Source organism: Pristiophorus japonicus, chromosome 3 (genome assembly GCF_044704955.1).
Source record: "Pristiophorus japonicus isolate sPriJap1 chromosome 3, sPriJap1.hap1, whole genome shotgun sequence".
Lineage (NCBI taxonomy): Eukaryota > Metazoa > Chordata > Chondrichthyes > Pristiophoridae > Pristiophorus > Pristiophorus japonicus.
This window is the reverse complement of record NC_091979.1, coordinates 141,801,320-141,818,062: the sequence shown is the minus strand read 5'-3', so window position 1 is coordinate 141,818,062 and position 16,743 is coordinate 141,801,320. Positions and strand designations below refer to the sequence as shown.

The window sequence follows — 16,743 nt, the reverse complement described above, 5'->3', positions numbered from 1 at the left end:
TCGGCGCAGTTTTCTGTGCCTGGCCTGTGGCGGATGGCGTAGTTGTATGCAGACAACGTGAGCGCCCATCTCTGGATGCGGGCCAATGCGTTGGTATTTATCCCTGTACTCTCGGAGAACAGGGATATAAGTGGCTTATGGTCAGTTTCCAATTCGAATTTTAGCCCAAACAGGTATTGATGCATTTTCTTTACCCCATAGACACACGCTAACGCTTCTTTCTCAATCATGCCGTAGGCTCTCTCAGCCTTAGACACACTCCTGGATGCATAAGTAACCGGTTGCAGTTTCCTGAAATCATTAGCTTGTTGCAATACACACCCGACGCCATATGACGACGCATCAGATGCTAGTACAAAATGCTTACATGGATCATACAACACAAGCAATTTGTTTGAGCATAACAATTTTCTCGCTTTTACAAAGGCATTTTCTTGACTTTTGCCCTAAACCCATTCATCCCCTTTTCATAGTAAGACATGCAGTGATTCTAACAGTGTGCTGAGACCCGGTAAGAAGTTACCAAAGTAGTTCAGGAATCCCAGAAGCGACCGCAGCTCCATCACATTCTGTGGCCTCGGTGTGTTCTCGATTGCCTCCGCCTTCGCGTTGGTGGGCCTGATGCCGTTCACCGCAATCCTCCTTCCAGGAACTCCACTTCAGGCACCAGGAAAATGCACTTCGAGCATTTTAACCTGAGCCCCACGTGGTTGAGGCGACTAAGAACCTCCTCCAGTTCTGCAGCTGCTCGACTGTGTTGCGACCTGTGACCAAGATATCGTCCTGGAAGACCATGGTGTGCAGGACCGACTTCAATAAGCTTTCCATGTTTCTCTGGAATATCGCCGCCACCGATCGGATTCCAAACGGGCATCTGTTATAAACAAAAAGACCTTTGTGCGTGTTGATGCAGGTGAGGGCCTTCGATGATTCCTCCAGTTCCTGCGTCATGTAGCCTGAAGTCAGATCCAGCTTCGTGAACGTCTTTCCTCCCACCAGCGTTGCAAAGAAGTCATCGGCCTTTGGTAGTGGGTATTGGTCCTGCAGGGAGAAACGATTGATAGTTACTTTGTAATCGCCACAGATTCTGATGGTGCCGTCTCCCTTGAGGACTGCGACGATAGGACTGGCCCACTCGTTGAATTCGATCGGTGAAATGATGCCCTCTCTTTACAGCCAATCTAGCTGAATCTCTACCCTTTCATCATGTACGGTACTGCTCTCGCCTTGTGATGGATGGGTCGCGCCCCCGGAATTAGGTGGATCTGCACTTTTGCTCCTTGGCATTTCCTGATGCCTGGTTCGATCAGCGAAGGAAATTTCTTTAAGACCTGAGCATACAAAGTGTCGTCAGTGGGCGATAGCGCTCGGACGTCGTCCCAGTTCCAGTGTATCTTTCCCAGCCAACTCCTGCAGGGCAACATAGGACCATCGCCCGGTACCACCCAGATTAGTAGCTTGTGCACCGCTCCATCACAGGAGACCTTTACGGTAGCACTATCGATTACAGGAATGAGTTCTTTCATGTAACTTCTTAGTTTTGAGCAAACTGGAGTTAAGATTGGCCTTGAGGCCTTGTTGCACCACAGCCTTTCGGAAGTCTTTTTGCCCATGATGGACTGGCTCATGCCCGTGTCCAGATCCATTGACACCGGGAATCCATTTAGTTCAACTTTCAGCATTATCGGCGGACAATTCGTGGTGAATGTGTGCACCCCATGTACCTCTGCCTCCTCTAACTGAGGCTCTGATTTGTCGTGCTCCTTCGTGGATCTGTCCTCCTCTGCAGCATGGTGGTTTGCAGGTTTAACAGGCTTTGCAGCTCGCCTGCACACTCGTTGGAGGTGTCCCATTGTTCCACAGCCCTTGCAAACATACCCTTTGAACCGGCATGAATGGAAACAATGATCACCCCCGCAGCGCCAACAAGGTGTTAATGGCCTTGCATTCATCACCCTTGATGGTGGACTCTGAGATATCTGCAGATGTGTAGCTGCAGGTATGTGTGACCTGCCCCGTACGTTACGATTCGAAAACAACATCACTTTGTTCATAGTACTTGTAGCAACACTTGTGTGCTGAGAGATTTGCTTTGTATTGTCACTGGTGGCATTTGAATGCCTGGCATATCGCTATGGCCTTACTCAAGGTTGGAGTCTCTCCAGTCAAAAGTTTGCGAAGTATGGTTTCGTGGCCAATGCCAAGTACGAAAAAGTCTTTGAGCATGTGCTCCAAATGTCCTTCAAATTTGTAATATTCTGCAAGGCGTCTTAGCTCGGCGACATAACTCGTCAATTCCTGGCCTTCAGACCTTTTGTAGGTGTGGAACCGATACCTCGCCATCAGAATGCTCTCCTTCGGGTGCAAATGCTCCCGGACCAGTGTGCACAAATCATCATCCGATTTCTCCGTGGGTTTCGCCGGAGTGAGCAGATTCTTCATGAGGCCATACGTTGGTGCCCCACAGACGGTGAGGAGGATCATCCCTCGTTTGGCAGCGCTCTCTTCCCCATCTAGCTCATTGGCCATGAAGTATTGGTCGAGTTGCTCCACAAAAGTTTCCCATTCATCTCCCTCCGAGAATTTCTCCAGGATGCCCACTGTTCTCCACATCTTTGGGTTCACTATGTGTATCTCATCGCCAGTTGTTGTGTATGGAGAAAGAGTCAGACTGAACACCGTGAGCTCAAAGTAAAGTGTGACCGTAGTCTTTTATTGCAGGTCTCCAGAGTACCTCTCCAACCTTTGAAGCCTCCTTAAATACCTCTGCTCCCAAGGGATTATGGGATCCCTTGGAACTCCAGGGGACGAGCCCTCTGGTGGCTGTACAGAGTAAATACAAGTATACATATATAACAACTGTCTTCTCTCTGCACAGAGAGAAGCAGGAGGAGCGCGAATGTGGCTTTGCCAGGATATTGGGTTTCCAGACTGTACCCAACCTTTGTCCTGCTATTGTTGCCATAGTATTTATGTCGATGGTCCAGTTAAGTTTCTGGTCAATGGTGCCCTCCAGGATGTTGATGGTGGGGGATTCGGTGATGATAATGTTGTTGAATGTCAATGGGCGGTGGTTGGACTCTCGCTTGTTGGGGATAGTCATTGCCTGGCACTTGTGTGGCGCGAATGTCCCTTGCCACTTATTATCCCAAGCCTGAATGTTGTCCAGGTCTTGCTGCATGCGGCCATGGACTGCTTCATTATTCAAGGAGTTGCGAACGGCACTGAACACTGTGCAGTCATCAGCGAACAACCCCACTTCTGACTTTATGATGGAGGGAAGTTCATTGATGAAGCAGTTGAAGATGGTTGGGCCTAGGACAATGCCCTGAAGAACTCCTGCAGTGATGTCCTGGGGCCGAAATGATTGATCTCTAACAACCACAACCATCTTTCTTTGTGCTAGGTATGACGCGAGCCAGTGGAGAGTTCCCCCCCTGATTCTCATTGACCAGTTTTACTAGGGCTCCTTGGTGCAACACTCAGTCAAATGCTGCCTTAATGTCAAGAAGCAGTCACTCTCACCTCACCTCTGGAATTCAGCTCCTTTGTCCATGTTTGGACCAAGGCTGTAATGATATCTACAGCCGAGTGGTCCTGGCGAAACCCAAAGTGAGCATCGGTGAGCAGGTAATTGGTGAGTAAGTGCCGCTTGATAGCATTGTCGACGACATCTTCTTTCACTGTGCTGATGATTGAGAGTGGACTGATGGTGTGGTAATTGGCTGGATTGGATTTGTCCTGCTTTTTGTTGACAGGACATACCTGAGCAGTTTTCCACATTGTCGGATAGATGCCAGTGTTGTAGCTGTACAGGAACAGCTTGGCTGGAGGTGCAACTAGTTCTGGAGCACAAGTCTTCCGCATGACAGCCGGGATATTGTTGGGACTCATAGCCTTTGCTTTATCGAGTGCGCTCAGCCATTTCTTGATGTCCTGTGCAGCAAAGCACATGCGTGAAATCACCCTGGCCTGGCTGCAGTCCCTCATACCCGGTGACTCACCACATGCAGATCCTGCCTCTATACGACTCTCTAAAGTCCGCACAGTACCATTTTCTGTGCTGGCTCCTGGCATTGTCAGATCAAGTGACAGTGCCTCTTCTCCTTCACTCTCCTCCTCCATTACCTCAGGAGCAGACTGGGCTGGTGGGACATCTTGGGTATCTGAAAGGAGAAAGGCACAAGGATTGGGTTGTGGTAAAGGGAAAAAAGAAAGCTATCCATGCATACACCATCAGCAGCATGTACGTAAGAAGAGATTGTGGTGTGAGGGGGAAGTGGGATGTAAGAAGAAGGATTAGGTATGAGAAATCAGCAATGCTTTCAACTTCAGTGCTCGCCATTGAATCAGTGATGACCCCTCCAATTATCTCCAGCACTGCTTCCCAAGCTCTGTGAGGTTCTGCAGTCGGGTTTCCCCTCCGCTTGATGACTGCTGCTCACGGCCAGAAAAATAACAGGGAAATAATAATTAAGTGCAATAACATTTTACATGTCATTAGACTATTTAGCCTGTCTGCTGCTGCTCCCGGGAGTTATGAGCCACCTTGTCCTGCAAGAGGAAGGGAAATTTGTCAGTGAGTGTAGTACAATGTGTTTGGGTGATGTGCTTGCCATGGTTGAATAGCTGGCAGTTTGTGCAAGGTGTGAGATGTGGGTGTGAGTCTTGCAGTAGTGCTAAGTGTGTGAGGATGAGGTGAAGCTATGATTATGAGGTATGCATGGTGCTTGGTAGAGATTGCTGGTAGATGAGTAATGGATGTGTGGTGCATTGAACAGTGTATGAGGCTAGTGGTGCAGATAGTGCGATATGGCATTTGAGGATCCATTCACTCACCTTGACCACTCATGTGAGGTCATTAAACTTCTTGCGGCACTGGATCCAGATCCTGGGGACAACACTTGTGCCGCTGATAGTTTGAGCTATCTCCTCCCACATCCTTCTGGCGTTATGCCTGGAAGACCTCCTGACCCCTTTCAGGTAGAGGACCAGCCTTGTCTTTGAAACCCCAAGACCAAGGCCTCCGATGCCGCATCTGAAAACCTCCTTGCCCTCTTGCCTGTTGGGCCATGGTTTTATCCACACTGACAATGAGGTGCTTCTACAACAAAGCACCTCCCTTTAAATAGTGCAGAGAGCCCAGGACAAATTTTATTGACCAACAGACTGCACCCGATATTTTCCCCCTCTGTTCAGCGCTAAGCCAATCGGCAGCATGTTTAATGCTGAGATCATCGCTGCAATCATTATAATGAGCAGGCAGCACGAATTTTGCGTGCTGCCTGCACCACTTTGAACGGGCGCATGTCAGAAAGATGTGGGAGGAGAGAGTTCAAGCTGCCATGTCTGTTTTTGAGCATTATCCAATTTCTAGGCAATTGTTCTTTGCAGAGAAAGTGAACTTTCCAGAATGATAAAATATGCCAAAAAGGCCCAGAAGCTAATCAGCAGCCTAAAATGACAAACAAGCAACTAACCTGTAAATTCTGCATGACCACTTTAAATAGCACTGATGACGAGCCTTCCTGCCAGTTTGCGCCATGTGTTGCTGGCTGAGCTCAGCATATGCAAGTTAGGCACTGGGGCAGACCAAAATCAGAAGTAGGTCCTGCAAGGACCCTAATTTAAATAAGTTACTCCCACTTCTAGATTCTTGCGTGCTCTCTTGACATCACTGGATAAGCTTGATCCAATATGGTGGGTGGTGCACTTTTGGCTGGAAATGTGTGTACTCTTCCTGCTCACCATGTTGGATGCTTAGGAAACCATTTAGTGCCCAAAAAAGGGTGCTGTGCACTCATAGGGCAAAGGGATGATTAGGCAATTTAGTCAGACAAATAAACTGGTTGGCATGGGAGATTGTTCTCCTGGAAGAATACCTGAAACGCAGCATTAGCCTGGTCCTTCTCCCTTGGAGACTGCAGAAAATCTGTGTACAATGACATCTCAATGCCCCCATATTCACGTATCAGAAACTGCTGCTTTGTATTGTTGAATGCAAAGAGGGCTAAAGCACTTGCTGCTCGTAAACTGACGTCCTGAAAAATAACAGGTAAATAATAGTCAATTGCAATAACATTTTACCTATCATTAGACACTTCAGTAACATTTAATACAGTAAATGCAGAAACTATCAGAGACATACAATTAGTTTAATTGATTGTGGAAAAATATTTTCTTCAAAGTGAATAATATGCATTTATATCCACTGTACATAAAGGAATTGGACAACTGAAATCTGTTTAACTTGTTAAAAAATGCATTTGCTTTATATGTACAGATATTTTTAATTATATAGATTCCCTTAGAGATGTGCCTGTCATCTTTAAAGTGTTGCACAACTCCTTCCATTTTGATTTATTATAATGAGCAGGCAGCATGAATTTTACGTGCTGCCTGCACCACTTTGAGCGGGTGCAGGCCAGAAGGATGTGCGAGGAAATAGTTCAAGCTGCCCGTTTCTGTTTGTCTCTTATCCAATTTCTAGGCAATTGTTCTTTGCACAGAAAGTGAACTTTCCAGATTGATAAAATATGCCAAGGCCCAGAACTTATGGAGAAGTGTCCATAGAACCTGCTGCTCATGTATTTCACATTCACTTCATTAATTTTCCTGTGTATGCTTTTTAGCAACTAGACAATACAAGTTATGGGAATGCTTACTTTGCATACTTTGTGCTTTATAATTTTATCCCCATACCTCTTCCTCTGAAGCTGGTTATTCACACTGAAAGGATGCAAAATTCACGAGAACCCCCCCGCCCCCCCCACCTCCAGTGCTTGGGCTCATTCAAAAGGAAATTTAATTTGGGACTGTCTACCGAAAAGTTTGGAATCCTAAAGTGCTTATGGAAGAAACTACGAACCTTAATCGCATTTTGGACTTTTAAAAGACAAATTCAAGGCTGTGGGCGGGTCTAAAGAACTAACAGGAGACAACTTGATTATTGAGGCTGTCTGGGTGTTGGGATTAACGTAACTTGTCTGGAGAAATGGGTATTCGAGAATCCTTCTCCACTAGAGACATTAACATTACAACAAATAACCCAGAGATAGCCAACCATCAACTTGAATCTGAAAAACCGTTTCAGCATATACATCACAAAGAGGCCCAATCCAGCCTGTATGCAAAAAACTAAGCACAAAAGGACATTGCGATTACCAAGCTAATATTTCCATCAGGAAATAGTTTTTGAAAATCAACCCACCCAAAACATATTAACTTTTAACGAGCCCGCCAAAATATTACAAAGAGAAGTCAAGCACGCCAAATTTAAACAAAGAATCCTGAACTGATTTGGTGCGAAGATTAGAACCACTCAAACCGTATAACTGGTTTTACCAGAGGGTATGACATACTTTGCCATACAACGGAGACCACGCTTGTGTCATCAAGAAGGGAGAGAAACCAACGGGACAGTTGTAAACTGACTTCTCCAGCCTTGAAGTCCTGAAGGAAAGAAGAACATCACCATCGCGGCAACAACCGATCACAGCCAACGTGATACTAACGAAAAACCACCACGATCGACCAAACTCGAAACAAAACTCCAACTGGAAGAAACAGAAGAATCGAAAGTTTCCACTCTACAATCTAAGGCCTGACTACCAACAGGTGAAAACATTACCTAAAGAGACTTTGAACCTATTTCTAACGAAGAAAACCGGGTATTTACCCTATAGATCCAAAACGTGCCTTACCGCATTAGCGGTCTCAACCCAACTGAAGATTGTGCAACTAGAAGTCTTCTTTCACAGTCGGGGTACGGCAAGCAGAACCTACAGATTTCAACGAACCCCAAAATCGCGAACTACCGCTAACTGACCAGAAAGGATTGGTAAGCATAGTCCCTGCCTGCCCTGGAGTCTAACCTAGCTAGAATTAGGTATTGGGAGGTGGGAGGTGTAATTTTACTGTAGCCCCCTTTGAATGTGTAATGTATTGTTCTTTATTAGAGTGATTATAAGCTTTGACATTGTATTTTCTTGTCTTTAATAAAATCAAAGTTCTTTTGCACCAAACTAGTTGTCCTTTGCATTTTATCACATCCCCCAAATAAATCCAGAGTCTAGAACCCAAGGGAGTGGGGGCGATTCGAACCGCTCAAGTTGGACAGAGGTGAACCTGACCCCGAGACCACCCCCTTACAAAATGGCGACTGCTGCAGGACTCTGGTACACGGGGTGTGATGCGGAGAGTGCTGGTTTGGGGCAAAGAACCAAAATGGAAGAGAGGATTTCCTCCTATGTGTATAAGAAGGTCAATGTAACTAAAGCATGGATGCTTAGTCTATTGCGCGCCAAGCGTCCAGCTGACGCTGCAGCCCAGTGGACAGCAAGCAAGGATCAAAAAGAAGCAGTAGAGAAGGCAATTTGGTTGGTCTGTCTACAGCGACAGGTCCAACTCCTAGGTAAAACCAATGAGACACTACTGGCAGAGTTATGGGAATGCGCAGAGAACTATCAGGAAAGGGTTATGTCAGAAGAAAGATTATGGGGAGAACTCCGTAAGCTAAAACAGGAAAGGACCCAGATAATGGAAAGGTTTAAAAACAGTCAGGACTTTTTTCAATGTTAGGTTACCGAAGTCAAAAGTAATGAAAAGTCACTGAGGAAGGAAAGCACTTGCCTCACCCTACAAGTAAAAGAGCTCCTTGAAAGATTAAAAGATGTGCAGGCAGCGTATAAAGTAGCTGGCACTAATGGGTTTGAATCGGGAGACCACGATCCCTGCCAGCAACAAATTAAAAGTTTAAACCTTGCTCTGTCCAAGGTAAAAGGGATGGTATGCCTAATAAGCCCGGGTACACCCCAGGTAAACCTGGAAGAGAAGGAGGAAACTAGCTGGCCACTACCTGTGACACCGGTGTCTACACTGGTTCAGCAGCAGGAGGGGCAAATCAGTTGCGGGCCGGACAGGGATAGTGAACCACCACCACCTGTAGCACTGAGTTTCAACTCGGCTTGGCAGCAGGGGGAGAGGTAGGCGAGTCAGAACAGTGCGAGCCAGAACCAGGGCCAATGTGCCCGGTCCGGCAACAGAAGTTTGGCCCGCCCATCCTTGCCAGTGGTCCAGGGCCCCTGGAAAGTCAGTTTGTGGTCCCCCACACACCCCACCAGCTTAGGGCTATGATAGGCCACCTGGGAAAGCTAACTCCAAAGGGAGACCCCTCGGTTCACTTTATGGAGGTGGAACAGGCAGGGGATATTAATGGGTGCGATGATGCAGAAATGGCAAAGATGCTTCTCCTATCCCTGGACAGCAAGCTGTACCCGTCCCTCTCTATGGCGAGCAAAAGGGGACGGAGAACACTTGCTGGCGTCCAGAAACCCCACAGGCGTTCGCAGACTGACTGTGGCCTGTGTACCAGAGCACTTGGCCTGTGGCCTGTGTACCAGAGCACTTGTAGTGGGGACATAGACAGAGATTACTTAAGCCTGGATGAGTTAGCACACTCGCTCCGAAGCCTAGTCGCTAACAGTTTGCCCCGAATAAGAACCAAGGCTGCGGCCTGGTTTGACCCAAGAGATCCCCAAGCCACTGAACAGGAAGTGCTTAGGCAGCTGACCCGAGCTTACAGAAACGGCAGAGGGACAGAAGAGTTCCCACAAAAGGGAATGGTCTACGAAATCCGAACCAGCCAAGACAAGAGGGAATGGCGCCACGAGGGGGGTAACCCCTCCGATACAAAACCCTGCTTCGGGTGCGGAAAAAGTGGGCACTGGAGAAAGGATTGTAGAAATCCTTGGAAGAGTAGCGCAGGAAAGAGTTCTCCATCCCCGGCCAAAAGGGCCGAAACAGATAAGCCATTCCCTCCCCACTCATTCGATACCTTTTTAACCGCACTCCGAACCATGTTAGATGGCCCTGGGATGGCCACCGCCACCGGTACCAAAATCCCATCTGTCCCATCTCAACCAAAACCATGACTAGGACAGGCGCAGCCTGTCCACCCGTGTTCCCTCGAGTATGATGCGTGGGGGAGACCGACCGTCCAGAAGTGGGAAAGATGAAAGGGACTTACCTGCTGGACATCAGTGCCTCAAGCACCCTTGTCTATGCAGCGAACCCTGTCATCTCACCTCTGTCTAACGGGGTCCCCTACAGCTTGGTGGGTTTCACAGACACTGAACAGACTGGCTCATTCTCTGTTCCGCTCTCCATTCATTTAGGTACACTCCACACGAAGTGGACGTGTGTCCTGATGAAATGGGAGCAGGAAGGGAGAGGGATCCTGGGGGCTGACTTTATCCTAGGCCACGGGATCCTGGTGGATTTAAGAAACCACTGTCTTTGAGGGTCAGTCTGTATGGGACAGGAGAGTGAGGTGATGGTTATCCCGGGAAAACAGGGAAAAGGGACGGAGTGCACCATGAAGCCAAAGGAGGGTTACGACCTTGAATCACTGGTCAGTAACACTCCGATAGAATACCAAGAATATGTGAGGAAAAACCTTGCAGCTTTTGCCACTCACAAACATGACTGTGGGAGAATAAATGGAGTCGAGGTTAGCATAGATGGGGACCCCATGACCTGACCACAGAAACAGTTCAACTTCCCTAGGGAGGCAGAGGCAGACATGGAAATAGCCTTGGGTTCGCTGGTTAAACAGGGGGTATTGAGACCAATAGCTACCTATGTGAACTCTCCATTGTGGCCGGTTAAGAAACCGAACAACTCCTGGAGAGGCACGGTGGACTATCGAGTACTCAACCGTAACATCCCCGACTGTGCACCCACCGTTGCTGCTGTCGCCGACCTCATTGGAAGTATCCCAGCCTCCGCGACCACCTTCACGGTGCTGGATATTTCCAACGGGTTCTGGTCCATACCTTTAAGAAGGGAAGATCAGTACAAGTTTGCTTTTACCTTTAAAGGGCAGAAATACAATTGGAACTGTCTCCCTCAGGGCTTCCACAATAGCCCCAGTATTTTTCATCAGTGTATGGCCAACTGTTTAAATAGCTTCAGCAGACCCCAGCAGCTCGTACATTATGTGGATGACCTGCTCCTGTTTACTGATGGGGGAGAGGGGCATGGCCCACTGCTGGCTGAACTGCTGGAGCTGCTGAAAGAAGAGGGATTTAAAGTAAACCCCAAGAAGGCACAGATCGGCCTGAAGGAATTAAAATTCCTGGGACTGGCTGTGCGCGCTGGGGAAAGAGCCATTGGCAAAGCTAGAAGGGAAGCAGTGCAGAAGTTACCAGCCCCCAACACAGTGACAGGAGTAAGATCTTTTCTAGGGCTAACCGGGTACTGCAGAGATTTCATTGAGGATTATGCAGCCACCGCAGCCCCTCTACTCCGACTCCTACACACAGGAGTGGAGTGGGATTGGAAAAAAGGTTGCGAGGCAACATTTATCCAACTCAAGAAAGACCTGCAGACCGCGCCAGCTCGAGGGGCCATCGATGAGGGTAAAGAGTTTTTCCTGGAAGTAGCAGCCAGTGGGGACAGCCTGAGCGCAGTACTGCTCCAAGAGCAGCATGGCCGGCTGAGACCAGTGGTCTACTCCTCCAGGATACTCACGGACGTGGAGAAGGGATACTCCAACTGTAAGCGGCACCTCCTAGCCACTCACTGGGCTGTGAAAAGATCATTGATCTTCATGAGGGGTCCCCTATCACACTCCTTACCCACCATACACCCACCCAAATGCTCCCTCATGGGAGAATCAAGGACGGGACAGTGAGCAGTGCCCGCATTGCTCGCTGGACCCTGCTCCTCTCTCAAATGGACCGAAGGGTAAAGGGTCTCTACGAGCCAAGACTCGCAGCCAACATGATTTATCCACGGACAGCCCACCGGTGTTCTATAGAAGGGGTATGGGAAATTAACATAGGCTTTCGGGCTGGGATACACCCCACAGGTCGAGAGATCTATGTGGACGGTTCAAGCACAGTATCTGCGGGTGAATGACTCACAGGCTGCGGAGTTTATGATCCCGAAGCAGGCATTGCCCTGGTGATTAAACTCCCCAGTACTATGAGCGCCCAGCACGCTGAACAGTCTGCAGTGGTATACGTAGTCACACACCCCAAAGAATTCCCCACCCCATGCACAATTTGCTCCATCGGTATATTCACATGAAATTCGTGTATGGAGTACCTGGCTATCTGGTCCCGTTGCGGATACACATCCGCAAACGGGAGACCCCCGGCAATTAAGCCCTGACTGGAAAAGATCATGAAAACCGTAGGGGAGGAAAGAAATATTTACATACATAAAGTGAAGGCACATTCCACCACTGAACCCCGTAGCGAGGGAAACCAGCAGGCTGACATGTTGGCCAAGCAGGGGGCCCACACGGGCAAGCTCTGGGATTCCTACAACCCAGGACCCATCACAGCAGTCAGGGGCAGGATGGGGATGGCAGGGAAGGCAGGGATAGCTTTGCCCCCGGACCTAAAAACTGTTCAGACCCAAGACCCCATCCTCAAAACTGTCCTGAACACTCTAGCAATAGGGGAAAGGATAGACGGCCCGTACGGCACCGTAGCAATTGCCATTAAAGAAGGCATGCTTTTCAGGGGGGAGCAATGGGTAGTACCGCAGCAACACCAGAGAGAATTCCTCCAGCTGGCCCACAAGGGTCCAGGAACAGGACACCCTGGACCTGAGACCACCTAACAACGGGTGGAACAGGCAGGGTGGTGGCCAGGACTCAGGGAAGACGTCTGCGAGTTCTGTGCTAGCTGTCTGGTGTGCGTGGCCAACAACCCCGACCTCCACAATAGAAAGGTTTCTATGGGACATATCAGGAGGGTCGAGGGACCCTGGTAGTCGATCCAAATTGATTACATCGGGCCCCTATCCACTGCCCAGGGAGGCTACAAGTACTGCCTAGTATTAGTGGATGTATTCACCAAATGGGTGGAAGCCTTCCCATGCCGAACAGCCACGGACTTGGGAACAGCCATGAACATGGTCAGAGAAGTGTTCTCTCGATGGGGACTACTACAATATGTGGAGTCCGAATGGGGAGCCACTTCACCGGGTACTTCACCTTAAGGTACTCGGCATCAAAGGGAAATGGCATGTCACCCACAACCGCAGTCATCCGGGCCTGTGGAGCGTGCAACCGCACCATCAAAGAAAGGCTGTGCAAAGAGACAGGGGACCGACCCAAACGGTGGGTAGAGATCCTACCACTGGTCCTCGTGGGGATCCGGGCCAGCCAGTCAAAGAGCACGGGGTACTCCCCGTACAAGCTCATGACTGGCAGAGCCATGCGAACCCCCACCCATGTGTTAGCCCTGGTACTCATGGAAGGTCAGCTTAGGGAAGCGAACTGGGACAGTTTTGTCAGGAATCTGTTTGAACACCTTAAACAGATTCACTGGCAGGCTGCTAACAACATGGGAAAACTGCATCGGAGCAACCGACTGCTGCTAGAACCCCGCAAGCACCACGAGTGGGAGATAGGGGACCAGGTTATGGTGAGGAACTATGCTAGAGTAGGGATCTTTGAGGCACTGTACATGGGACCGTATCACATTGTCGACAAGGCAAGCTCCATGGTCTATGCCATAAAATTGCCCCGCTGTACAAAGTGGTTCCACATAAATCAGTGCAAACTTTTCAACCCGGGGCAGCAGCAAAACGTAAGGGACAGCCAAAAACTGTAAACTGTGCTAAAGACAAGGACCCCCAGCCAACAGCCTCCGACTGTGGAAATCCTACAGGGGATGTGGCAGACCCACAGACTGCACCTAGAGGAGCGGTGGACTGTGTTACTGGAGGAGCTGTCCCCCCAATCATTTGGGACTTGGACGTACCTCCAGCAGCCAGAGCCTTAAGAAGGATTCCCCGCACACCACGGCCAAAGACACCGTGATCACCAGTGCCCCAATTTAAATGGTTCAGCCCCGGGAAAGGGACCAGCCCGCGAGCAGGGACACCCAGCCGGTAGCCTCGGACAATGAGGGACCCCCAGAAGAGATAGCGGTGGATCAGCCACAAAGTGAGAGTCCCCAGCCTGTAGCCCTCGACCAGGCAGAACAACCCCCAGGGGAAGAAACGAACCAGGCAGCCACCCACAAAGGAGCGGTGTGCTGCAGCACCAGAGGGGACGTTCCCCCAATAGTGTGGGACTCAAACCCACCTCCGGTCAGGACACTCCGGGTCCAGCGGTGCAGGCCGACCTATTACCGACCTCGCTGGACACCCAGTGGAAGAAGAAGAAAGAAAGAAGGCAGGAATTAACCTGGCCACCCGGAGATGGATGGCAGATGTACATATATAGGACAATGTGAATTTAAGTATGTTTAGTAATTTAAAGTAGTGTAAGATTATCTGTGTAATGATAAGTATATATGTATTAGTTACTGGTGTAAGGAAAAGAATCTACCTGTGCAGCTGTTAAAAGAGGCACAGGCCGGGTAATACCCAGGAGTAAGAAGAATCTACCCGTATGGCTATGAAGGAAGCACCGGTAAGATAAGAATAAAATGGCTATGAGATAAAAGTTAGCAGCAGACATCAGACCACAGGAACTGAATAAGACAGCCAGTCAATTAAAGACTATGAGCCCAAATTGGAACTCGGTCACCTTTGTCAAGCCAGAGAGCTCTCTCAGGGCTAGACAATCTGTTTTATGTGTCCCTATAGGAAAGAGAACAGTATGAGAACGATCCTGTTCCTGCTCGCCCTGATAAGGATGAGCAGTGGCGACCGAGGAGACATGGAAGAATCCCTCATTTATGGGTGTTCAAGAGAAAGAGCACCGATCGTAACCGCCGGGATGGAAGAATTTGCCGTTTACGCCCACGAGGGAAGATGGCCAGGGTGGCTGGGATCTAATTGTACCCACTACTCCAGCCAAGAAGGTTTTACCTACGGGGAGGCCTCAGTTCCATGCCCCCAGATGCGGATCAACGCTGCCCGAGTCAGTGTTACAGAGGGAAAACGTGTATGTTTGACTTGTAAAGGGAACATTCCCCTGGGAAGATGGTGGTGGCTCAGGAAACTCAGCAAGGACGCATGGGACCAGGAATCAGACTGGGAAAGACTCGGTAATGATACGTACCGCACCATCACGGGGACACGGGGAGGAGTAAAAGTGTGTTGGGACAAATGGTGGGAATCCCAACAAGGAATTTACATTCGCATGTGGGGATCAGAGAATATTTGTCCCACAGGCATATCGATCGCCTTCGCCATGAAATGACAAGATGAAGGGGAAGGGATGGAGTGGGATTCTAGCCTACATGGGTGCGCGGTCCCACACTCCCCACTCCCAATTAACGCCACCGAACTAAGAGCACAGATTAAAAAACCCCTGCCCACAACCCCGCCAATACGCACAGTAATAGAAAGGTGCCCTACCACCACCAAGGGACCTGGGAATGGATTAGTATTGGTACTGACCGAAAAGGTGTTATACCAGGGGGTATATTTTGCAGTAGCTTCAGTCATTTTAAACCTTACCAAGGTACACAGAGCTGCTATATCAGGCCCTACTCAGAGACACGTTTAAGAAATTTTATGAGTTAGACTTTGGAAATGTAGACAAAGCAGACCTATACACCCTAAACGCTAGGGACACCATGGGCTTGAGGAGACCTAGGAGGGGAATCATAAACGACGTTTTCACTGCTAACAATACAGGATCCTCTGTAATAAATAGCCTAAATGACATAGAACTACAAAATCAGATAAACGGTTTAAAGAACCAATTGAGAAAAATCCTGAAACAAGAGAATACAGTAGTAGGTTCAAAACTACACGAGGACCAGGCTATGACTGTCCATTTAAAAGAAATAGTGGCTGAGCTGGAAAAACATGCACAGACAGTGAATGCACTCATACAGGAGGATAGAAACGCTTCTGACCAGGCTGCACAGAACGAGGTGTGCGTATTGTATGGGGCATGGTTGTTGGGCGAGAGCCGCAACAACCTGAAAGATTTAAAACAAGGTGTAGTCCCCTCTTAGATCAGAAACAAGCACCTCGCAGCCCTCCACCCGTACAGCAATTCACTAAGCCCGTGCCAGCTCCGCCTAGCCTCTGAAGCCTACCCTGTCCCAGTAGACTGTGGGAAATCTAACCACACTATTATGGGGATAGTATTAAGGATGCCGGTCATGGGTGGGACAGCCCGACCCGCACCGGTATACCGGGTGGAGAACATTGGAGTTATTCAGGGAGGTGCACACTTTCGTTTCGCAGCGGTCCCACCCTATGTCATAAAGTGGGAGCACGCTGTAACGGGTACTGACCTCTCCAGGTGCCGGAGCCGGGGTGCACACATAATATTGTGTCCCCAGTACTTGAGTGCCCATTCAAAGTCACAGTGTGGGTTTAAAGCTGCTGGTACACAGCCTATTAACTGCACCATGGAGGTAATGGCACAAGGCCATGTCCCTCCACAGGTAGCATACATAGTGGGTGGGACATATTGTGTCACCACCAGTGCACCCCACTACCAACATGGACACTTCTGGTGTCCGGTGAGTGACAGCAGTTTTTGCTTCAAACCTGAGGCATCAGTTCAAGTGGCCCAGGATCGGATTGTCCCCATTCCTGAACTCTCCACTGTCCACCTCACTGTGAAGGAAAACATTACAAACCTGCAGGATTATGTTGTACATTTTGGCTATGCAATTCCCCCTCTACCCGAACATCTTACTGCTCTGCTAAAAGCTGTAATTATCTCACAAAAACACTTCTATACTTTAGAACAAAAAACCATTGAGATAGGGAAAAAGATTCTCGAGATCACCATTCCGCCTTGGTGGG

The 16,743-nt window shown here is 48.9% G+C and overlaps 1 protein-coding gene across 1 annotated transcript in view; it reads right to left on the bottom strand.

Annotated features, from left to right (window-relative positions):
* ankar (ankyrin and armadillo repeat containing) overlaps positions 1-16,743 on the bottom strand; it is a 408,780-nt gene that overhangs the window by 38,564 nt on the left and 353,473 nt on the right. The window contains exon 26 of the mRNA XM_070873696.1: positions 5,883-6,041. Coding sequence (XP_070729797.1) covers positions 5,883-6,041 — 159 coding nt within the window. The remainder of the gene's footprint in view (positions 1-5,882; positions 6,042-16,743) is intronic.